Source organism: Melanerpes formicivorus, unplaced genomic scaffold (genome assembly GCF_026170545.1).
Source record: "Melanerpes formicivorus ecotype bairdi unplaced genomic scaffold, bMelFor1.0.p_v2 SCAF_4, whole genome shotgun sequence".
NCBI classification, from domain to species: Eukaryota; Metazoa; Chordata; class Aves; order Piciformes; family Picidae; genus Melanerpes; species Melanerpes formicivorus.
Genome location: NW_027142356.1, coordinates 30,184,049 through 30,207,384, shown reverse-complemented (window position 1 = coordinate 30,207,384; position 23,336 = coordinate 30,184,049). Strand labels below are relative to the sequence as shown.

Below are 23,336 nucleotides of genomic sequence, written 5' to 3'. Positions count from 1 at the left end.
ACGCGGCTGGGAACACGCTGGCTCTGCCCAGCTGGGCAGGCACAGGGCTCTTTATTTGTGTGCCGCAGGCTCAGGAGGCATATTTACAGTCCTGTCTTCACCAGGAGCCTGAACCCGCACCCAGGTCTGGGGAGGGCAGGGACTGCCTGCAGTGAGGAGCTGCCATTGGTGGGCTCCGGTCTACATAGAAGAGTGGGGTCAGCTCCCTAGGCCAGGTCTAAAGAAGGGATGAGGGGAGAGGGCTCCTTGTGCCACAAAGTGGAGGTGGGGGATCAGCAGGGCTGCTGTGCTGGCGCTGGGCTCTCTCCAGACACGGCATGGAATGGGATGGTGCAGCCCCCATCTCTCGCCGTGCCCACCTCTTCACAGCGGGTTTGCCGAGGAGGCTGCCAGCCGCTTCCCAATGTAGATCCTGGATTGGAGAGAGTGAGCATCAGGCCCCTACACAGGCACAGCCTGCAGGGCCTCTGCAAGCCACGGTGAGGGCAGAGGACAGCAGCCATGGGACTCATCAGGGCTGCTCAAGAAACGGTGCAGAACAGCATCAAGGATGAGCAATCTCAGCCCAGAGGCATTCCCCCACCCTACAGTTTCCCATGATGGGGATCTGGCTCAGGACAGGCAGAGCCCCTTGCAGAGCCCCAGACTGCAGACATCCAACAGCATGGGGCACACCCTGACATCATGCAAGGGGTCTGCTCTGGCAAAGGGTCCACAGGTTAGGCCCAAAGAAACTCACCCCAGCCCCAGGGTCAGCAGGTGGCTGAGCAGCAGCGAGGGGATGAAGAGCAGCAACAACTCTGAACTGAATAGCCTCTTCTTCCTCCCTACCACACTTCCCTGCAGGTTCCACAGCACCGGCTGGGGGGGGCACACAAAGGCAAACTCCCTGGGAAAAGGCCACGGTTAACGGGGGCACGAGGGAAGGGGCAGAGCACAGCAGGAGGGGAGAGGGACAGCAGAGCATGGTGGGCAGAGACACAGGCCTTACTTTGGAGATAGGCGCTGAGGGTGGCGGGCACAGGCCCAGCCGAGGGATGCTAGCAGGCGTCGCTCCCTCCGCTTGGCTTCCTCTGGCACATCCTGCTGGAAGAAGGCATCAGGTAGGCATATCCAGCACAGCACAACATGGCGCAGGGTGGGGGCAGCTCCCATACCTGGTGGGTGGGAGGGCAGCACAACTGGGGCTGGCCGCAGGACGGGAGCAACTCAGTCTGCCCAGGCAGCTCACTCGCCTGGCTGACTCCAGTGTCGTCCCAGGCTGGGGAGCCTAGCGCCAGCAGGGCACTGCAAATACAACCCCTGGGTCACAGCTTGCAGGGCCTGATACCCACCCTACCCAGGCAGCACTGGCTGTGCCCAGTGGTCCTCGGGACTCACCCATCACTGCTTTCTGTGTCCAGCTGGGCCTCCAGCAGCATCTGCTCCACGTCGGAGTGGCAGGAGGAGAACTGCGAGGGCTCCAGGCACGCAGGGCTACACCGCAGCTCCACCCAGGAGCCTGAGGAGCTATCAGCTCAGCACCAACCTGGCCCCCACGCTGCCCACCCACTCGACCCAGGCCCACCAGCACCTCCATCCAAGTGGCCTCCTTGGTTTGCCTTCTTCCAGGCAGGAGCACTCCCTGGTGCACCCTGCAAACACAGCCCGCTGCCCCGGGCTGCTCCTCGGAATGCCCCTCCTATAGGACGCCCACATGCCCCGACCCCCATGGGGGCACTTTTGCCCGCCTGGCCCAGCCCCATCGACAGCCCCGCATCGGTGCACATTAGCCCCCACCGGGTCCTCACCAGCCCATTCATCCCCCGGGACCCCACTGATCAGCCCACCCGGGGCACACTGACCTGTCGCCCCCCGGTGCACGCCAGCCCACCCAGGACCCATTGACCCAGGTCCCCCTGTGTTCGCCCGCCCATTCACACACACACCTCCCCCCCGCCCGAGTCCCGGTCACCCCACGGACCGTCGTCGCCGGCGCACGCCATGGTCTTGCGGGGCAGCCGCGCTCAGCCCCCGCCAGCCCCATGTAAATAAAGTCACCGGCACCGGCGGCCCGCCTCTTAAAAGGGCCGCGGTTGCGACCTGTGGGGCCCACGGGGCGGCTCGCCCGGCACAGGACGCGCCAGCCCCGCGGCGCGGCCGCTTTAAGCGGCGCCTACGTGCGGGGCGCGAGCGGCCGACGATGGCGGCGCGTGCGAAGCCGCACGGAGCCAGCAGGGCCCTGCCCTCCGCCCCACCCGGTGCCCGCCCCCGGTACCCGCCCCCCCAGTGCCCGCAGAGCCGAGCCGCGCCAGATGCTGCCGCCGTTTATTGCCGCCGCCAGGAGGCGCCCCGCCCCGCTCGGTCCCGTCCCCTCCGCGCGGGGCTCAGGCAGCCCGGTCCCGGTCCCGGTCCCGGTCCCACCGCGTCCCGCCTGCTCAGGGGCTGTCGCCGACACGCGCCGCGCCGTGCTTCTCCGTGAAGCGCCTGCGGGAGAGAACGCCGTCAGGCCCCGGTACCGGACCCCACCTCGTTAAGGAGCTGCAGTTCGGCCCAAGCCCCGGCTCCCGAACCCAGGGCAGTGTGGTAGGGCCACTCGCGACGGCCCCACACCCCGAGACCAGCGTGGCTGGACCATCCGCCGACGGTCCCACACCCCGCTGGAACCCTTCTCTCGAAGATCCCCACCCTGCAGTCTCAGAACGGGGACAGAAGGGCCGTCACATGCCACCAGGGTACCCACAGGGAGGGATTTCCACCCTCTCCTCTCTTCTGGTGGCCATACTATGCCCACGGACTCAGCAAGAGTCCTCAGCTACCTGCATGCTGGTGGGCATGCAGCATGCTGGTGACAGCAGCCCAGCATCCCCTGGGCTTCAGGGCTCTCCAAGATGCAATTCTTCTGCCCTTGAACCATCTTGCCACAAGCAGACCCACTTGGTGATCAAACACTGCCCACAGTCACCAGGGGCCGGACCTTCAGAAATGGGCACTTCAGGTTTGCCAGCCACAGACATTGTCTACTTCCAGCAGCAGGAAGCAGCTGATGTGATGTCAAAAGCCATAGGACCCCAAAAGTTCAGCTGATCCCTGGGTCTCCACAACCTCCGTGAAGCGCCTGTGTGACTCCAGATGGGTTCTCCCCTTCACAGCCAGACCCTACAGACCAAGCGGCCCTCTTGTCACTCTGGACCAAGCCAAACACTTCATCACCTTTACCATCTTCTGCAGCACCTTCTACAGAGTCTGCCAGGTTCACCAGAAGATGCTCAGGCATGAAGAAGCCACTTCTGCTGGAAGCTTTCTCCATTCATCAATCCATTTCCTTCTCAGAAATAACCACCTTGTCTACCTGTGTTAACATCCATCTGCTCTCAACCTCTAACTGCTTTCCCTCTGCCAGGTCAAAGAGATTTCCAGACTCCCATCTCCTTCACCCAGCACTCCATACAGCACAACATTCTCACAGGGACCTTCCTCCCAACTCACTCTGGATTCTCTGCATTGCTCCTAAAGCAGACCCAGATACCAGAGGCTGGACCCTTGTTCCAGTACTGGCCTCATCAAAACATGTGCAGAGGTCAACCTCACTCCCCATCCTCTGCAGTTCTCTGCTCACAGCAAGCAAGATGAGCTGCTCTGCCCTGCTGCCCAACAGCAAACACCCTTAAGTGGGTGTTCCACAGCATCAATGCTCATTCCAAATCTGGAGTCCCACAGTGACTCCTGACAGTCAAATCCTGACACTGAGGAACCAGCTGGGCTTCCTCGCTAAGCCCTGTTCCTCAGCAGCTGCTTCTGGCAAACAGCTTCCACCTTTCATGACCCCAACAGCAGAAGCCTGGTGATGATTCCAGGGAGGGAGCACCTTCCCCAAGGGATGAGGGGCTGTACGCTTGGAAGAGGTGAAGCAGATGAACATCTGCCTCCTCTCCTCCAGCTGTGGCTCGCTGCCCCAGCGTCACTGACCATGGCCAAGGCAAGGAACAGGAGGACAGAAGCCCTTGCATGGGACATGCCCAGGCAGTGCTGGGACAGGGTTTGGGGCTCTGACAGGGTGGGTGTGTGGGGACCCTCACCTGCGGGCATAGTCGTACAAGGCTCGTTTCCGCTCTTGCAAGGACAGATGCCGCTCCACCGGGGACTTGGCAAATTGCTTTGTAGCTGCCTGGAACAGCAAGGACAAGAGCCATCAGCAGTCAAGACAAAGCCAGGAGACATCCTGGGAGGCCCTGCAAGGACCTGGCATGCCAGTTCAGTCTCCAGTTTAAAACACCCCATTCCTCTGACATCATGGCTAGTCCTAAACACAGGCCATCATGCTGGGGCTGCAAGCCAACACAACAGGGAAGTTTGGTTGGAAAAGACCTTTAAGATCATCACATCTGACTGTTAACCCACCACTAACAGATCACCACTAAACCATGTCCTCCAGCACCACCTTTCCATGGATTTGAAACCCCTCCAGGATGGCCTTGGGCAGCCTGGGCCAGCCCTTGAAAACCCTTTGGGGGAAGAAATTGCTCTTTTCATTCAACCTAGATCTCCCCTGGTGCAACTTAAGGCCATTTCCTCCTGTCACAGAATCACCAAGGTTAGAAGAGACTTCAAAGATCATCAAGTCCAACCTATCACTTGTTCCTTGGGAAAAGAGACTGACTCCCACCTGGCTCCAACCTCCTTTCAAGCAGTTGTGGAGAGTAATGAGGCCTCTTCTCAACCTCCTTTTCTCCAGGCTAAACAAGCCCAGTTCCCTCAGCTACTCCTCACCAGATCTGTTTTCCAGACCCTTCACCAGCTTCATTGCCCTTCTCTGTTCAGCAGCTCAGTGACTTCTAGTGAGGCCCCCAAAACTGAACCCTTTATTCAAGGTGTGGTCTCTCCAGTGTCCAGTAGAGGGGGACAATCCCTGCCCTGGTTCTGCGGGTCACACTACTCCTGATACAGGCCAGGATGCTGCTGGCCTTCAACAGAGCCACCAGAAGTACCTTGGAAGAGGGTACAACTACAGAGCCCTGGATGCCAAAAGCAGCTGTAGGCTGGGAGGTAGACAGGGCAGGCAGGTCAGTGCCAGCCTCCTCACTTTCAGGATAAAAGGGTACTCTCCCTTCCAGCAGATTGGCAATGGTGGTATCCACACAGTTGGTTTGGGCTGTAGAGACAAAGAGGATCTGTTAGAGCTGCTACACCAGGACCCTCATGTCCTTGCTGCCACTGCACTCTGCAGTGCAGCAGGGACAACATTTCTGCTCCTGGGTGCCACAGAGCCTTGGCACAGAAGGTGACAAGATGCCCCTGCTAGAAACCCAGCCATTGCTCACCCAAGTCTATCCTGATGACCTCCAGAGGCACATGAGGCAGCACCTCCTTGACCCGCTGAGCCATCGCTGCAATTCGCACCTCCTCAGGAGCCACTGCAGCCAGGCTGGAAGGCACCCTGGGCCTGGCTGCCAGTGGCTGGCTGGAGGCTGCAAGGGAAAGGACAGTGGGCACCAGAGAGTGGCCCAAAGGCACACAGCCTTCAAGTGGCAGCAGCTCTGCTTTCTTGAGTATGAACTGGCATGGTAAGAAAACCAGCCCTCCTACACATGATCAGGTATCTGTGCTCAGGAAGGGTGGCACTCACTCTGTCAGCTTAGAGCACACAGGCTGCCTCTGCTCCCCAGGAGGTCAGAGACACCTCCTCCTCTCCCCTCACACCAAGACTGAAGCCTCCTTAAGTGGCAGTTCCACAGTCAGGATGGCGCCCAAGACACCTACCTGGGGTAAAGGAAAGCGGTGACGTATGCCTCAGCCTCTTCATGTGCTCAGCTTTGTCTGCTGCTGTGAGCCGTGTGGATACCACACCCAGCTCCATGGCCAAGAGCTGCAGGAAGGGGAGAAGAGAGTCACAGGCACAGAGGCACATGCATGACCCAGCTGTGCCCAGCAGATGCACAGGCCTGCATGGGGCCACACCGAGGGGAACAGGGCTGCAAGCTGGTTTCTCCAGGGCCTTGGTGATGCATGCCAGTGTTGCACAAAGCACAGGAAGGACCAGGAGCAGGCAATATCATCCTGCCAAAACAGGCTTATGGGGAGCTATGAAGGACCCAGCACATGAGGAAGAGGTGGAGAAACCATCACTTCATTTGACTTGTGGTATTGTGGGAAGGGAGTGGAAGGTTTGATAGTAGATGGGCAGTGCCTTGGTACCTGTCAGGAAGAGTAACTGGGGGCAGCAAACAGGCCAAGATCAAACGGACTCATATTAACGGGCACTAAATACGGGCCAGAGCCCCCATCGCACAAGTACCCCCATCCAAAATGCCCTCTGCAACTCTGCTCACACCCCGCTCTCCTCTGTGACCACCCCAAACAGCAGCAGCCCTGCACACCCCCCACCATCACCTCCTACCTCCTGAACTCGGAGTGCAAAATCCTCACTCGGCTCCTCAGCTTGCCTGGGGACAGATGGCATCCACCTGAATGGGGACAACAGCACTGGGCTGACCGTGCCACCGGCCTCTGGCACCAACCCTGCAACGAGCTGCCCCTCCTCGACTCCCCCTCTGCACCCCACAGCTCCCCACAGCACCACAACTCGACACCAGTTTGCAAAACAGCGGGCAAGGCACCACTGGGAACACAAAAGTGGCAGATGGAATCCTCACTAGCACTCAAGTGTAACAAGCGGAGCATCTCCTAGTGAAGTCCCAGAAAGCCCCAAATGAGGAGACACTACCATGTTAATGGCAGTGGAAAGCAGCAGTGAGGCTCCATACAGGTGTGGCTGAGGAAAGCTGCAGCACTTTACTGAAATACCTTGACCCCTGAACTTGAGCCCAAATCCCTTCTGCTGCCTCCAGACTCTTATTCCAGAGCTCTTCAGCCAGGCCAGGCCTTCCTGGGCCTGAGGCAGGTATCTGAGCCACCTCTGCAACTCCCAGGGAATTGCAGGAAAGGGACAGAGGCTGGAGGAAACAGCTGCCAGCCAGAAATTGCCCCTGCCACCCAAGCAATCCTAGAGTGAGTTCCAGCAGAGCAGCAAAAATGCACCCAACAGACTGAACATCTCGCCCTCAGATGCTTCTGCTCCACCAACCAAGTGCAAGAATCAAAAGCCCTCTTCACTCCAGGAGCTGGTCCAGAAGCTGGACCTAGCATGGAACAGGTAATGCTGAACAAAGCCATGCAGAGGTACCACAAGAAGACACCAAAAGATCTCTCACTGTAGCAGCAAAAACATCTTTGCCCATCCTAAAGCCTGCCCCAAATGAAAGAGAGAGGGGTAGTACCTTACTTGATAAACTGTGAAGGGAACGAAGAAGGTCCAGAGCAGCTCTGTGATCCAGGAGGAGTCAGCCACACTCTGGGAAAGAAAGCACAGTGAGAACAGGAGCCAGGCAGGTCTCCCTCAGGGAGGCAGTGGGTAGAGCACAACCAAGCCAAGGCAGCAAGGAGCAGCTGCATGGGGACAGATGTGAGAGGCTGGGAAAGGCCAAACCCCAGGACTGGAAAAGCCTAAGAATCTCCTAATGCTTCCTCAGAATCCTCAACAGACTGACTGAGAGCCCAAAGCTGAGCTAAATGCCTCCAGAGATCTCCCACAGCCACGCTTTTCAATGATTCTATGGAACTTACCATTGAGGGGTGGTGATCCAGGGACCTTCATAGTTGGTTACTCCCATCCTGCAGTGACTAAACTTTCCATAGGCTGGTGAGACACCATCTCAAGATCTGCAGTTCTCAATGTCACTGCCTTGGCTTTCATCACACCTTTGTCCTCAACCAAAGCAGCATGGCTCTGAGACAGGCCTCCCACCTACTTTATTTTAGGTGCTGTAGCTGAGAAAAGCCCAGAAGCCATGGCCACCACAGGAGCCTCATCTCCTGGATAAATGGACCTAACAAAATGTACAATCAAACAACTTCTAGTGATGCCAGTACCCAGGCTTCAGTTATGCTGTCCCCTACCACAGAAGGTCTCATCCTTCTGCAAGGCTCCAGTCCACTGAGGGTGGAGAAAACTCTTTCTTCACCCCAGATGTGGTGGTTTGCCCAACCCAGTGTCTGACATCTGTCACCTGTGTGTCTGGAAGTGCTGTTTGAACCAAAGGATCTCATCTCCAGGCCTCATAAGTTTCTGACAGTTTAACCTTACCTAAGAAATCCCTCAGGATTTACTTGGCCCACATGCATGAGGGGCAAAAGTCCTGCTCAACCTCTGAAGGTAAAACCCTGAGCCAAGACATGGCCATAACCAGTATCTTCACACAAATCTGCAAGTAGATAGGTGCATGCACAGACACAACTTGTCACACCTCTCCGAATCCCTTGGAGCAGCCAAAAGCACAAAGAGATCAAATGTTCACTACAGACAGCCAAGAACAAGCCAGCTCTGCTGCTTCTCTGCAGTAGTCATTCAAAAATCTGAAGTGTCCTTGCTGTGAAAAACTTAACCCAAGCCTGAACTGGTGCAGTGCCAACACTTAAGCATCCACACCCATGCAGACTGCTGCTGAATGCTTTCCCAGGGAAACAAGGAAGAGAGCTCCACTCGAGTGTCTTCCCCAGTGCACAGACAGCAGCTCACATCCATCTCTTGGCCTTCTCTCTGAGAAGATGATGAAGCTGAGAGCCTCCAAATGCTTTTCTCTGGGTTCTGTATCATGTTTATGGCCTCCCTGAACTCTGCCCTTTCTCAGCAGCAGGGTTACCAAAACCCCACACCGTTGAGCAGCTTTCACCACTGCACATGTTCACATAACTCCATGCTCCTCCTCCTACCAAATATTCCTTGTGATGCTCTCACAAACCACACCAGACCTGCAAGCAACAGCTGTTCACTGGCAGCTTTCAGTAGATCACTGATCAGTCAGTAACCCAGCCTCATTACTCACTGAACTGAACTGAACTTCACCAGCAGGGACCTCAGCACTGTCACCTGCAGAGCTGATCAAAGCACCAAAAGCACCAGGAAAAGAACTAAACCCTGACAGAGGCTCACTCCAAAAACACTTGCCTGTGTCTGTATGGGCAGCTGTGACCTGCTGCTAAGTACCACAAATCATCCACAGTGCCCAACTGCCTTAAGACAGATAATCAGCTACAATGTCAGACAGATATAAAATCTAAGCATCTAACCAAAATAGATCTATAAATCACACCAAGAAATCAATGTCAGCAAAACCTCACCCTAAGTAACCTGAGAACAGTTTCACTGCAATCTGTCCCACAGGGCTGGTGTTGTCATTGTGAAGGGGGCCTACAGGAAGGCTGGGGAAGGACTTCTCAGGATATCAGGTAGTGATAGGACTAGGGGGAATGGAATGAAGCTGGAGGTGGGGAGATTCAGGCTGGATGTGAGGAGGAGGTTCTTCACCATGAAAGTGGTGAAACCCTGGAATGGGTTGTCCAGGGAGGTGGTCGAGGCCCCGTCCCTGGGGGTGTTTAAGAGCAGGCTGGATGAGGCTCTGTCCAGCCTGATCTAGTGTGGGGTGTCCCTGCCCATGGCAGGGGGGTTGGAACTAGATGATCCTTGTGGTCCCTTCCAACCCTGAATGAAACTATGAAACTATGAAACTTTGCCACCCCTCTGCAGATGCTGTTACATCATGTCACAGATCTGCATTTAGGAGGTGCAAGTTCAAGAATCAACCCCAGAGAGCCTTGTACAACCTCTGCCTGTCAGCCTGATCCCAGGGTGGCTGGGTTGGGTGACTCTTCCAGAGCACTCTAAGACAAGGGAGCTCACAGAAAGAGATGCTCTGGCCATGGAAGCCAGGTGGAACATGGTTAGACAGCTGAGCCACTAAAACATTTATCAAAGCTACCAGTTTAACTAAAAGAGCATTAAGTGAGTGGTGGTTCCCTGGGAAAGGCATTTGGAGAGCAGACAGAGCACCAAGAGCTCCCTGGGGTGACAGGAAGCAGGCCCAGGATGCATGGCCCACAGCTGCAAAGCACCAGTAGAAGCAGCAGCATCACCAGCCACTTGCACAGCCCACAGTCCTCCCTGCCCCACACCTCAACTCACCACAGTGATCAGCGGCCTCTGCACCTGCAGGGCCACCGGCTGCACCACATCCAGGATGGAGAATGGCCATGAGCTGGGAAGGGAGAAGTCAGCAGTGAGGGACCCCAAAGCTCAAGCAAGAGGCCAAGGATCCCACGGCAGGGTCCCCACTCCCGGTACCTGAACCGCAGCAAGCCAGCACGGCCATTGGTGGCCGCCTCCTCCGGGAAGAGCAGCAGGGGTGGGTTTGCTCTGTGGGATGAGTACACCTTCAGGGAGTCCACCAGCTCTGCTCGGCTTCCTGTCACCCCCAGCTCCATGAATCCCCGTGACCAGCAGAGGAAGCCAGGGGCACCATTCAGTGCAGGCTGCAAGGGAAAACAAGAGTGAGGATCAAACACCATCCTGTCCTGAGAGCCTGCTTTCCAGGCTAACAGTGAAACAAAGCTCCTGCAGAGCAGCAAGAAGGCCTCTGGGGGGCTGAGGGAGCAACCTGCAGCTAAAAGTACTGAACACATCACTGCCAGGCCTCAGTACTAGCCCCACTTCCCCAGGAATGTGAATCCTAATTTTAATCCAAGTCTGTGCTCTGTCTGCTGGAGAAATATACTGTCCCCTGCTGTGGGTGACCACTGTGTTTCCTCATCTTTTCTGCAATAGTTCCTGGCAGGCTGGCAAAAGACTCACTACTTCCAAGGGTTACTTCTCTCCAGATAAGTAGCAAATCAACTGCTCCCAAGCACATTCAGAGCCTGACAATTCAGGAACTTCACACACGAGGAGTTTCACAAGAACACAGGGAAAGTTGCACAACCCAGTGCAGCAGTACCATCCCATCCTGCAGTTTCCCCCAGCACTCTGCAGCATGGCCAGGTGTCTGCACACACAGACTGGCACCCAGTGCTGGGGTGAACCCACACCCAACTCAACCCACACAACAAAGAGCACAACACTGCACCACGGGAAAAGTCGAGGCTTGTGAAATCCTAGATCAATATGTATGATCTGAAGAGGACTACACAGCACCTACGTCCTGTGCTCTTCCCCTGGAGAGCCTCAGCTCCAAGCTACTCACCGTGTTGCAGGAGGTGAGGAGGTTGATGACGTTGTGGTCGAACTGGGTGACGTGGTTGGCGATGTAGACCCTCACACTGGCATCGCGGAGCCGGGGGTCGCTTTGCCGCACAAACAAGCCCAGCACTGAGCACATCACACGCACGATAAACCTGCAGTGGGGTGGGGGGGAAATGGTTTCCTCAAGTCCTGTAGTCTGAGCCACTGCTGGCTGACACATGTACCCAGAGACCTGGGGATTTGTGTGCCTTGAGCAAGGACGCTGGTACAACGTGGCAACGACACATCTAGAACAAGAATTGTTGGGAGGCTGCAGGCTGCCTGCAGAACTGCAGCTGTAGCATTCAATACGGGGCAGGAAGCCACCACAGAATTTCTTAGCAGGACACTCAGTTGATCCAAGTGTTTCAGTCAGTCCTTGAGCACTCTAGCGGCAGTTGCCAGCGTTGGTCTTGGCAGAGTACTGGGGACAGAGTCCCAAGAGAACACCTCCCCCTAACCTCAGCCTGATCCAAATCTCCATGGCTAAGTGTCCCAAAAGTCAAGGGCAGCCCTCCTGCCCTGCACTGTCCCACCCCAACACCCCACCCCGGGCTCACATACCGTCGCAGCAAGCTGTCGGGCAGGGCACAGCTGACCAGAAAGACGTGCACACCAATGAAGAGGCGCAGGACGAGCAGGCAGAGCCCCACGGGGGCGTAGAGTAGCAGGGCCAGAAGCAGGAACCCATCAGTCGGAAATCTGTAAAGTCAAAGAGCAGCACAGAGTGCCTAAGCATGGCTGGGATGTATACGAGGCGGCTGAACCCCTAGCTGCCTCCCCGGGCCCTCCTCGGGGACCACCCTGCGCCTCCTGCTCTACAGAACCTCCCAAGTCTCCCTAACAAGATACCCAGACCGTCCCCAGGCCTCCCGGGCACATCCTGGACCCTCACTGGTCCCACCATGGGACACGCGAAGCTTCCACACTGAGCTGCCATAGGACACTCCTTGCCCAGTGGAGCCCGGGGCCGCTCCCCAGAGACATCCCAGCTTCCTGCACGGGCCTCCCGCGGGACACCCCATGAACGCCGGGCCGCCCCCGGGAACCCGCGGCCCACCCCCGCGAGACGCGGAGACAACCACACGGGCCTCCAAGGCTCTCACCGGTGCGAGTCGAAGAGCCGCTCGGGGCCCGGGGCCGCAGAAGACTCCATCCCCGCTGCAGCCGCTACCTCAGGGCCGTCCGGCACCGGCCGCCATCTTGCCCCAAGGCCGCCCGCCTCACCTCGCGGGGCAGCATGGGAGGCGCGGTGCCACTCCGGCGTGCACCCTGCCGCGCCGCCCCCCGACCGCACACGCTCGCTCTCTCCCACCACGGGCCCACAGCGGCTGGCAACGTGGGGAAGACGGACTAGGGGAACCTGTGGGTGCGGCGGGCCCGGTTTGCCGCTTGCACCATAAACCCTCTCCCTCTACGGCTACCGGAGCGTCTCGCCGTGGGACTGCAGCTCCCAATATGCTCCACGGTGGCATAGCAGCATCCGTAGCCTTGCTATTATAGACTACAGCTCCCAGCGTGTTCCGCGGCGGGGCCGCACCTCCCAGAGGGGCTGGCTTCCCTCCCGACGTGCCCCACGGGCACGCGGGCAGCATGGCGGCGCTGGCGCGCTGGGCGCGGGTCCCGCTAGGCTCGGGAGCGCTGCGCTGGGGCCGAGCGCTGAGCGGGGCCGCCGAGACACGTTCCCCGCCGCCGCCACCACTTCCTCCTCCTCCTCCTCCTCCATCTCCTCCTTCCTCTGCCGCGGGCCGGGCGCTGGCGGCGGCGCTAGGCGCTGGTGCGGCGACGCTGCTGCTGCTGTGGGCCCGGGAGGGCGAGAGCCGCCGGCCCGCTCTGCCCGCGCTGTGTGCCGCCGTGCCCGCCCCGCCGCCACCACCGTCTCCACCCGCCTCGCCCCGTGCCGCCTTCAACTTTATCGCCGACGTGGTTGAGAAGACAGCGCCCGCGCTGGTCTACGTGGAGATCGTGGGCAGGTACCGACACTAAGCGGTCGGGCCGCAGACCCGTTTCCCTCTTGATCCTGTCCCCGTCCCCTCCCGCCCTGCCCTTCCGGAAGGGTCTGGCCCCGCTCTCGCAGCCCTCACGGAAAGATCTCAGACCCTTCCCGTCCACACAGTTCACAGTCCTTCTTCCACCCCGGTACAGAGTAGCCCCCCGCCCCGGCCTCCTGCGAGCCCCTGCTGGCATCTCCTGCGGTGTCCCCATCCCGTGCCCGGGGCACGGCAGCCGGGCGAGTCCCTCAGGTGCTGCAGGAGGAACGCACCCGTCCCCTGGGCCCGCTGCCTCCGTACAGCCGGCGGCCACCTGCCTGCCCCGCAAGGGACACGTCACTGCCACCTTGCTCTCCAGATCCATTTGTGCAAAGCTCCCCTGCAGGCAGCGGCCCCAGTCTGTCCCGTGGCACAGGATTTCTTGTCCGAGGCCATGAGTCTGCCTTTACTGTTGAACTCTACAATGTTCTCACCACCCTGCACCTCCAGCTGTCAAGGCAGCTCATTAGTGGCTCTGCCGTTCAGCTTGTTGACCTCTCCCTCCAGTGTGGTGCCAGCTGCAGGCTCGCTGAGTGTGTCCAGTGTCCCCCTCTCCTGTCTCTGAACACAAAGGGTGTTAAAATCATAGAATTACCAAATTGTTTAGATTATCAAAGACCTTTAAGATCATAACATCCAACTGTTAACCCTGCACTGACAGGTCACCACTAAACCATGTCCTCCTGCACCACATTCCCATGGCTTTGAACCCCCTCCAGGGATAGGGACTCCACTGCTGCTCTGGACAGCCTGGGCCAGCCCTTGACCACCCTTTTGGGGAAGAAGTCGTTTCTCATGTCCAACCTAAACCTCACTTAGTGCCACTTGAAGCCATTTCCTTTTGTTCTGTCACTTGTTCCTTGGAAAAAGACCAACGCCCACCTCACTCCAGCCTCCATTCATGTAGTTGTAGAGGGCCAGAAAGTCTCCCCTCAGCCTTCTCTTTTCCAGATTCAACAACCCCAGTTCCCTCAGCTGTTCCTCACCAGACTGTTCTCCAGACCCTTCACCAACTCCGTTGTCCTCTGGACATGCTTCAGCCCTTCACTGTCTTTTTTGTAATGAGGGCCCCAAAACTGACCCCAGGACTCAACCTGTGGCCTCACCAGTGCCCAGTACAGAGGGATAGTCACTGTTTTCATCCTGCTAGCCACACTTGCTGATCTATTCCAGGATGCTGTTGGCCTTCTTGTCCACCTGGGCACACACTGGCTCATCTTCAGGCACTGCTGACCAGCACCCCCTGGTCATTTTCCTCCAGGCAGTTAACATCCATTCTTCTCCAAGTTTTCCCCACAGTGTGCTGTTGCCTAGACACCCTCACTATCCCCACCCTTCTTTCAAGGCCTACCAGTCTGGGGGGGACAGTCTGCCTGGCTGCTGCCTACCCTCCCCTCAGGGTCCTTGCCATCCCTCTCTGACCTGTGCCCACCTTGCAGGCACCCCTTTTCAGGCCGTGACGTGCCCATCTCCAATGGCTCGGGTTTCCTGGTGTCTCCGGACGGGCTCATCGTCACCAACGCGCACGTGGTGGCCAACCGCCGGCGCGTGAGGGTGAAGCTGGCCAGCGGTGAGCAGTACGACGCTGTGGTGCAGGACGTGGACCAGGTTGCAGATATCGCCACCATCAAGATCAAACCAAAGGTGCTCATCATGGTTGTGGAGAGGCTCTCTTCGTTCCTTCCCATCTGGTCACCATCCTCCCTCCTCTCTTCCAGCACCCACTGCCCACCCTCCCCCTGGGGCGCTCCTCTGAGGTGCGGCAGGGAGAGTTCGTGGTGGCCATGGGCAGCCCCTTTGCCCTGCAGAACACCATCACCTCGGGCATCGTCAGCTCTGCACAGCGCGGCAGCCGGGAGCTGGGCCTGGCCACCTCCGACATGGAATACATCCAGACCGACGCCGCCATCGACGTAAGGGGGGCCCGCAGCGCTTTGGGAGGGGCAGGGGGGCAAGGGCTGTTGGTGCGATGAGGACAGAGAAGGCTGGAGGATGCAGCACTGGAAGATGAAGAGGTTGTGAGGCTGTGGGGGCAGTGTGGTCAGAGCAGGGTGGAGGACACTGAGAGATGAAGAGATGATGTCCAGGCTCAGCCTGTTCTCTGGACTCTGCTGTGGGTCCTGCTGTGTGCAGGGGGTGCTTTCCTGGCCTGACCACTGCTCTCTCCTCTGCTGCAGTTTGGGAACTCCGGAGGCCCCCTCGTCAACCTGGTGAGTTCTGCCTGCACCTGCACTGCCCGGGACAGAGATGTGCCATGTACCCATCAGTCAGTGTCCCTCAGTGGGAGCACTTGTGGTGCCGCAGCTGCTGGGAGGGAGAAACTGTGCCTGCTGCCAGATCTTTGTGAGGATCAGCCCAGCATGGGAGTCCTGTGCAGCCTCTGTGCTGGGGAACCTGAGTCTATGGGGCTCTGGGGTGGCAGGGCTGAGCCCTGCCCTGATCAGGTCCTTGGCTGGTGCTAGCACATCAGAGGAGGGAGCTGGGGGTCTGCAGCCCCTAGAACCAGTCCCTGTGAGCCTCATCTGGGTCAGGCAGGCCACAGAAGCTGCAGGCCAGGAAGGGATGGACAGACAGGCAGGACAGCCCAGTGCACTTTCCTTGCAGGATGGCGAGGTGATCGGGGTGAACACCATGAAGGTGACATCTGGCATCTCATTTGCCATCCCCTCGGACCGGCTGCGGAAGTTCCTGCAGAAGGAGGAGCAGCGCAGAAGTGAGTTTGGTGCCTGCCTGCTTAGGTGTCAGGGGAAGGAGGCGAGGAGGAGGAGAGAAGGAGAAAGCTGGGGCACAGCTGGACTCTGGAACCTTCTTCTGGGAGAAGGGCAAGGAGGGCTTGAGAAAGAGCCCTTGAGGTAATAAAATTGTCCCACCTGGCGTGCTCCTCTGTGCCATGGGAAAGCTGTGCTGCTGCCTCCCTGCCCACTGGGGCCCAGTGTCTGCTGGAGGTGAAGGCTGCAGAGTGTCGTAGCAGCTCAGACTTGAGTCCCCAGGATCAGACAAGGATTTTCCTCAGCCTATTGCTACTTTCCATTAGATCTCAATATGTGGGAAAATCAGCAAACCATTTGTTGGTGTGTATAAAGGGAAAGGATGACCCCTGTGTGCCAGTGGCCACACAGGTGCCAGTGCGGATCAAAAGGGATCCTCCACATGGTGTCTGCCCTGAGGTGTGGGCTGGGTGAGGGGGCTGGCTCACCCCAGCACTGCTGTGAGTGCCTGTCTGCCTCCAGCCCTCTCATGGGTGGCCTTTCCTCCCCCAGGCTCTTGGTTTGGCAATGCAGAGACGAAGCGCCGCTACATCGGGGTGATGATGCTGACTCTTACACCAAGGTTTGTGTTCTTAGGTTGGGGGCCTACAGACTGGCCTCCTTGGGGCATGATGGCTGTGGGATGGGATCTTCCAAATTAAGTGAGGGCTCTGATTTTGGAAGCACTCACAGCTTTATATCTCATGCTTATGTCTCTCTGTGCTCGTGATCTATTTGCACTCTGGGCTGTATCAGGGTAATTATAAGCTTGTAAGTTTCCACAGTTGCAGCAGAATCTGTAAGCAGATCTAAGTCCCTCAACCTGTAGACCAGACCTGCTCATGATTGTCCTCAGGAGGAGTTTGATGCAGAGCTCTTGCTATGCAGCAGGAGTGAGAAGCCACCAGAAACACGGTGTAATAAACAGATAGGCAATGTGCCAGCTGAAAGCTGTGGTGAGGCAGCTGGGCAAGTCGTGCTCCAGGAGAAGGGCTCCACTGTGAATTGCTGCAGTGCAGGAACCCTTCCAGAAGAAGGGAATTCCAGAATAAGCAGTGGCAACTTGACTGCAGGAGAATTGATTGAGGAAGGAATAGGATAGGAGAGCTGACTCTGCTGGCTCCACTCTGGGCTGCTACGAGGCTCTTGGCTTTCAGGAGAAGGGCTGGGTACTGCCTCTGGAAGAGAAGTCACCATGGTGCTGACCAGTACAGCACTGGCAAGTGGGAAAAGGATGACTTCCTGCTGCCTCCTGCAGCTGATAACTGGCTGAGGATGAGTTGGCATGTGCCAAGGTGGCTGAGAAGGCCAACAGCATCCTGGCCTGGGTCAGCAAAGCGTGGCCATCAGGAGTGGGTAAATGATTGTCCCTCTCTACCATGCACTGGTGAGGCCACACCTTGAGTACTGGGTTCAGTTTGGGGGTCCTCTCTACAAGAAGGACATTGAGGGGCTGAAGTGTGTCCAGAGAAGGGCAGCAAAGCTGGTTAAAGGTTTGGAGAACAGGTCTGGTGAGGAGCAGCTGAGAGAACTGGGATTGTTGAATCTGGCGAAGAGGAGGCCAAGGGAAGACTTTCTGGCTTTCTACAACTACCTGAGTGGAGGCTGGAGTGAGATGGGTGTTGGTCTCCTTTTCCAAGGAACAAGTGACAGGACAAAAGGAAATGGCCTCAAGTGGCACCAGGGGAGGGCTAGGTTGGACATGAGAAACAATTTCTTCTGCAGAAGGGTTGTCAAGGGCTGGCCCAAGGCTGCCCATGGCAGAGATGGGAGGCCTGTGACCATGGCACCCTGAGGCAGGTGTCCTGCAGGCTATTGCAGCTGTGCCCTGCTGAGGGCTGGACAGCCCTGGTCAGGCCATCAGTATGCTCTATGCAGGGTTGTGAGCCTTGGGAAGAGAGGGCTGCTTCAGGAGCTGTACCTGAGCCCTGCCAGCAGCCTCGCAGATGGAGCAGATGCCTGTGTTAGGAGCATGCTGAACCTGCAGCCTCTCCTCCAGGAGCAGCGCGCTCTAGTTCCATGATTCCTGCAACCATCTTTCAGGAGGCTGTTACCTGATCTGTGGGGCTCAGCCTGTGGGGTTGGTAGCTGCAGCATGCTTCCAGAAACAGTATCACAGTTCTGTTCTGCCCTTCCTAAATCTCTCGTGGCTCCCAGGTGTTGGCTGGGTTGGTGGGCTTCCTGCTCCCCTGAACTGCACAAGCCAAAATGAGGAGCAGGTGCTCTGTGCCTCCTGAGATTCGGGGCAGGGGGGGTGAGAGCAGTCAGCATTGCTGGCATGCCCAGTAGATGCCCACTAGATGGTGCTGGTACTCCGCAAAACCTGTGGGCTGTGAAGAACTTCACTGCTTCACTGGCCAGGCACCAGGATAAATTCTGTCAGGGAAGAAGTGAGAAGTGCTGTGGATGTGGATCCTCAGAAGCTGGTCCAGCATCAGGACAGCCAGCGAGCAGTCTAGCAGCTGGTCGTGGGAAACATCTGACTGCAGGGCTTGTTTGTGTCTAGTTGCTGGGATGATCTCCCAACAAGGGATTGCTTGCCTTGGAATGGGGTGAGGACACTGTCTGAACATGCTCATTTGAAAGGCCAGAAGCTCACCCTTGGTGCAGGAAGGAGGAGGAACTCTGTGCTGGGTACAAGCTCCTCGGCATCCTGGTCCTGCTGCACAGACTGTCTGGCAGGCAGGAGCTTCCTGAAACACCAGGCCTCTGCTGACCAGAGGAATAGAGATGGGCCAACATGGTGGAGCTGAGCTGTGCTGCAGTGGAACTCAAAAAGTACCCTCACTTTGGCCTCAAGAAGTCATGGGAAAAGACAGGGCCTTGGCTAGCACAGCCCTCTGCAGCCATCTTACAGTGTGGCAGAAGGAGAGACTGAACAAAGGACTTTGCAGACAGCACAAGAAAGAGATGCTGATAATCAGGAACAGGTTCTGTGTGAAACCACTTTGGGGTGTGTTGCTGGTTAGAGATGTTACTAGAGAGACATCCTAAATGAAGTAGTTCTTCATGCAATATGGGATAGAACTTGCTAATGTCAAGCAACTAGGAAACTTTACAGAAGAAAACTCTTACTTTCACACAGAAAGGTGCAGCTTGAGTTACAGCTAAGGAGCTTCGCGAGCCAGGCAGCAGGAGGCCATAGGCCTGAGAACCATGTCATCCACAGCTGGGTTGTAGGTTGGTAGGGTGATAGGGCAGATGGGTCCCTCACCTGAGTGATCTGTGGACTCCCTCTGGCAAGGACAGAGCTGTTTTCCTCATAGCATCCCACACTGTGCCACAGGTCACATTGCTGACCAGATCTGTTGGTGACTCCGATGTTGTAGCTGTGCTGAGTAGCATTAACTCAGTGTCATAGCCTGGCCTGGTCCTCACTGGCACCCCCAGAGAGGGAGTACTCCAAGGAGGACATTGAGGTGCTGGAGCACATCCAAAGAAGAGCAACAAAGCTGGTGAAAGATCTAGAGAACAGGTCTGGTGTGGAGCAGCTGAGGGACCTGGGATTGTTCAGCCTGGAGGCTGAGGGAAGATCTCTTGCTCTCTACCATTCCCTGAAAAGTTGGACCAAGGTAGAAACAGGTCTGTTCTCCTTCGTAACGAGTGACGGGATTAGAAGAAACAGCCTCAAGTTGCACCAGGGGAGGTTTAGGTTGCATGTTAGAAGAAACTTCTTGACTGAAAGAGTTCTCAAAGACCAGAAAAGGCTTCCCAGGGAGGTGGTTGAATTCTCATTCCTGGAGGTGTTGAAAGGAGGCAGAGATCTGGTGCTGAGGGATATGGTTTAGCCCCAGCCTTAGTTGAGTTAGAGAATGGTTGAATTCAGTCTTTTTCCAACCAAAGTGATTCTATGACATCCATCTGCTTGAGACAGGTCACCAGTGAGTGCCCTTGCACCACTTGCCTGTTTTCTTTCTCCACCTGTTCAGCTGTCTTTATCTACACCTACAAGTTATCTTTTGCCCTTCAAATTCTTTTCCCCATCCTGCTGGGAGGTGGAATGACCAAGCAGCCAGATGGGGACTTGCCTGACAGCCCAGGTCAACAACCCACCACAGCTGAGTGCAGCCACCTTAGTGCTATGTAGCCTAAAGTCACAGAGCCACGTGTTGTGTGTTTGTGGAGATGACTGGACGATGTGTGGTGTCCAGCTTTAGTCACCTGGCAGAGGAGCAGACATGACTTGGCAAACATGCAGACCACATCATGTCAGCAGTTCTGTCAGTGACAAGGCACAAACTGGAGCACAACAAGATGCCATCTGAGCACAATAGATCATGGTTTTGCAGCAAGGAAAGTAGTCCAAGCCTGGCACAGGTTGCCTGGAGAGGTCCCCAGCTTTGGAGATACTCAAAACCTGACTGGACACAATCCTGGGCGATCTGCTCTGAGTAAGCCTGCTTGAACAGTGGGGTTGGGCTTCTTTCAGGGAGGAACACTGCACAGCTCATCGTCCCTCCGCTCTGGTGAGACCCAGCTGGAGTACAGTGTTCAAGATCTGGACACTTAGTAACAGTTGAAGTGTCCAGAGGAGCAGAGGGAGGTGTGGAATTTAAGCCAGGCTTAGCAAAGCTCATCTGCAAGAAGAAAGGGTGAACAGGCACTGTTCAGTGTGCAGATTCCAGAGGAGAGACACGGAGGTTCTTCTGGTGGACATGTCTGGCAGAAAGAGAGGCTTCATTGTGTCCTGCCCATCGAAGGAGGACAGAGACTGCAGCAGGAAGATGGTAGATCTGATACTGTGAAGGGCAGTTGGATGTGAGGCTGCTGCAAACAGGACTTGCAGCACCAGCAGCTGTAACCAGATGGCTGTTGCCTGAGGTTTCCAGCTCTCTCTGGCACAGTTAGGACTTCTGTCCTCTGGTGTCTGAATGCTCCTGGGCTTTGCAGCTGGTTGCTTCTGCCTAGCAGCCTGCAGGGATACAGGAGAGGTTCTGCACTGTAGTCTCATAAGCCTGTGCAGCTGTGGCGGGGTGGGAACCTTGCTCTGCCTCCCAGCTCCTTACCTGGTGCTCATTTTCCCTCTGCAGCATCCTGACTGAGCTGAAGCTGCGTGACCCCAGCTTCCCTGATGTCTCCTATGGGGTGCTGATCCACAAGGTGATCATCGGCTCTCCAGCCCACCAGTGAGTGCTGGCTGCTGCCTTAGGGGTGCCAGGGGGGTGGATTTAGCTCTCGAGTGCTTTGCTCCTGAGCATCAGGGCTTGGGCAACCTGTTGGCTTGCAGCAGAAACTAAGTGGTGATCCTTGCCTAGGCTTGGTGTCCTTTTGGCCAAAGCACCTGCATGGCTGGAGGAACACAGGTTTTTTGAGTGGATTTAGAAGAGAGTGGCCTGCAGATCAAGGGACATTGTCCTTCCCCTCTACTCTGCCCTAGTGAGGCCACACCTGGAGTACTATGTCCAGTTTTGGGCTCTCCAGTTCAAGAGACAGGGAGTTACTGAAGAGAGTCCAGCAGAGGCTACAAAGATGCTGAGCGGCCTGGAACATTCCTGTGAGGAGGAAAAGCTGAAAGACCTGGGCCATTATAGCCTGGAGAAGAGCAGCCCCACAGGGGATCTTCTCAGTGCTCAGCAAGAGCTGAAGGGTGAGGAGCAAGAGAATGGGGCCAGTGGTGTCTAGAGACAGGACATGGGGCAATGGGCACAAACTGGAACCCAGGAGGTTCCACATGAAGATGAGGAAAAACTTCTGTGCTGTGAGGATGCTGGAGCCCTGGAGCAGGCTGCACAGAGAGGTTGTGGAATCTCCTTCTATGGAGAGATTCCAAATGCACCAAGACGTTGTGATCCTGGGCAGCCTGCTATGGGTGACCCTGCTCTAGCACAGGGGTTGGACTGGATGATCCCCAGTGGTCCTTTCTGACCCCTGCCATGCTGGGACTGCAAGACTTGGTGCAGCAGCCCCAGCCTTCTGCAGTGCCCAGCCCCTTCCTTCAGAAAAGATGAAGCCGAGCTGAGCGCCCGCTTCACCTGCTGTGCGCTCCTGTTGTGGCTTTCCTCGCAGGGCAGGGCTGAAGGCAGGGGACATCGTGCTGGAGATCAACGGGCAGGCATCGCGCCGCGCCGAGGACGTCTACGAGGCGGTGCGGACGCAGCAGAGCCTGGCGCTGCTGGTGCGGCGTGGCTACGACACGCTGCTGGTGAGCGTCGTCCCCGAGGTGACGGAGTAGCGCTGCTGCTGCTGTGAGCGCTGGCTGCCAGTGCCGAGGGCATGACCGAGCCGCGTGTGTGCTGTCAGGGAGAGACTGGGCTCCTGAGGGACTGGAAGGAGCTGGGCAGAGGGGCCCAACCCAGCAGGCTGGTGGTGCAGCTGTTTCCCCCTGTACTCAATAAAGCACTTTTCTAGGGACCCGCAGCGCCGTGTAGCCTCCTTCCCACAGCAGTGGCAGTTACTGAGGGGAGTCAGGGCTGTGTGAGACCCCCCACCCCTTTTGTCTGTCCTCGCAGGAGTCCTTCAGCTGGCAAAAAGCACACTGGCTGTACCACCAGTAACCTTCTTGGTCCTCATAGAGGTGTCCTGCCACCAGTGCCTGCACAGCCTGAGATCTGACTCCTCCATCTGTGTAGTAGTCTCCTAGGGTGCATTAAAAAGAGTGTGGCCAGCACATCAAGGGAGATTCTCCTTCCCTTCTACTCTGCCCTAGTGAGGCATATTTGGAGTACTGTGTCCAGTTCAGTGCTTCCCAGTTCAAGAGAGACGGGAAGCTACTGGAGAGTGTCCAATGGAGGCTACAAAGATGCTGAGGGGCCTGGAGCATCTCTGAGGAGGAAAGGCTGAGAGACCTGAGGCTGTTAAGCCTGCACACGAGTAGCCTGACAGGGGATCTTCTCAATACTCAGCAAGAGCTAAAGGGCAGGGGGCAAGAGGATGGCGCCTAACTCTTGTCAGTGATGCCCAGAGACAGGACATGGGGCAATGGACACAAACTGGAACCCAGGAAGTTCCACCTGAAGATGAGAAACTTCTTTACTGTGAGGATGCTGGAACAAGCTGCCCAGAGAGATTGTGAAGTATCCTTCTTTGGAGAGATTCCAGACCCACCAGGACATTGTGATCCTGGGTAGCCTGCTGTGGGGTGACGCTGCTTTAGCAGGGGGGTTGGACTGGATGATCCCCAGAGGTCCCTTCTAACCCCCACCATGCTGGAATTCTGTTAATAAGTACCTGTTGAGCCATGGCTCACAAGGCCACCTCCTCTGTGAGAGAGTGGCCCTGGAGTTGCTGTGTGGCCGGCTCTGCTGGGTGACTCCTTGCCATGCAGGCCGAGCTGGTCCTTGGCCATGCTTTGCTGCTGTGGCTGTGCCTCAGAGGCTAGGGGGATGTGGTATCTGCTCACATTGCATCCGCTGGGAGTCTGCACCCATGAAGCAGCTCTGCAGGCCATGGTGAAAGGAGTGTTGATGCTGGACTCTTGAGATGTCCGGGGCAGCATCCTGCTGGCCCTGACGTTCAGTGGTAGCTTGAGTC

At 57.0% G+C, this 23,336-nt stretch overlaps 2 protein-coding genes across 3 annotated transcripts; one reads left to right on the top strand and one right to left on the bottom strand.

Moving 5' to 3' along the window:
- Positions 1-10: 10 nt before the first annotated feature.
- AUP1 (AUP1 lipid droplet regulating VLDL assembly factor) lies at positions 11-12,495 on the bottom strand. Of its 2 annotated transcripts, XM_068137533.1 has the most exons (15): positions 12,196-12,495; positions 11,654-11,791; positions 11,052-11,202; positions 10,157-10,344; positions 9,998-10,070; positions 7,257-7,330; positions 6,377-6,443; positions 5,740-5,845; positions 5,301-5,447; positions 4,968-5,131; positions 4,059-4,147; positions 1,158-1,287; positions 992-1,086; positions 740-889; positions 11-412 (listed from the first exon to the last, which is right to left on the bottom strand). In XM_068137533.1, exons 1-15 carry the CDS (start codon positions 12,243-12,245, stop codon positions 364-366), a joined length of 1,671 nt encoding a protein of 556 aa, XP_067993634.1. In that variant the 5' UTR covers positions 12,246-12,495; the 3' UTR covers positions 11-363. The 2 variants fall into 2 exon arrangements, with proteins under 2 accessions (XP_067993634.1, XP_067993633.1); XM_068137532.1 differs by lacking the exons at positions 11-412; positions 740-889; positions 992-1,086; positions 1,158-1,287 and adding an exon at positions 2,291-2,466 and having other exon boundaries at positions 12,196-12,485.
- A 156-nt stretch (positions 12,496-12,651) lies between these two features.
- Positions 12,652-22,217, top strand: HTRA2 (HtrA serine peptidase 2). The gene is made up of 8 exons (XM_068137525.1): positions 12,652-13,062; positions 14,559-14,763; positions 14,838-15,032; positions 15,297-15,329; positions 15,724-15,832; positions 16,380-16,449; positions 20,897-20,992; positions 21,873-22,217. The coding sequence occupies exons 1-8, from the start codon at positions 12,683-12,685 to the stop codon at positions 22,036-22,038; spliced, it is 1,254 nt and encodes a 417-aa protein (XP_067993626.1). The 5' UTR covers positions 12,652-12,682; the 3' UTR covers positions 22,039-22,217.
- Positions 22,218-23,336: the final 1,119 nt, after the last annotated feature.

Bases quoted from the DNA above. Each gene is read 5' to 3' on its own strand.
- HTRA2 (XM_068137525.1), top strand. From the start codon at position 12,683: ATGGCGGCGCTGGCGCGCTGGGCGCGGGTCCCGCTAGGCTCGGGAGCG. The intron at 13,063-14,558 runs GTACCGACACTA...CCCACCTTGCAG, and splicing joins TACGTGGAGATCGTGGGCAG to GCACCCCTTTTCAGGCCGTG. The intron at 14,764-14,837 runs GTGCTCATCATG...CCTCTCTTCCAG, and splicing joins CCATCAAGATCAAACCAAAG to CACCCACTGCCCACCCTCCC.
- AUP1 (XM_068137533.1), bottom strand. From the start codon at position 12,245: ATGGAGTCTTCTGCGGCCCCGGGCCCCGAGCGGCTCTTCGACTCGCAC. The intron at 5,448-5,739 runs GTAGGTGTCTTG...TTTCCCTTGCAG, and splicing joins ACCGCTTTCCTTTACCCCAG to CCTCCAGCCAGCCACTGGCA. The intron at 413-739 runs GTGAGTTTCTTT...TCTCCAATCCAG, and splicing joins CTGCTGACCCTGGGGCTGGG to GATCTACATTGGGAAGCGGC.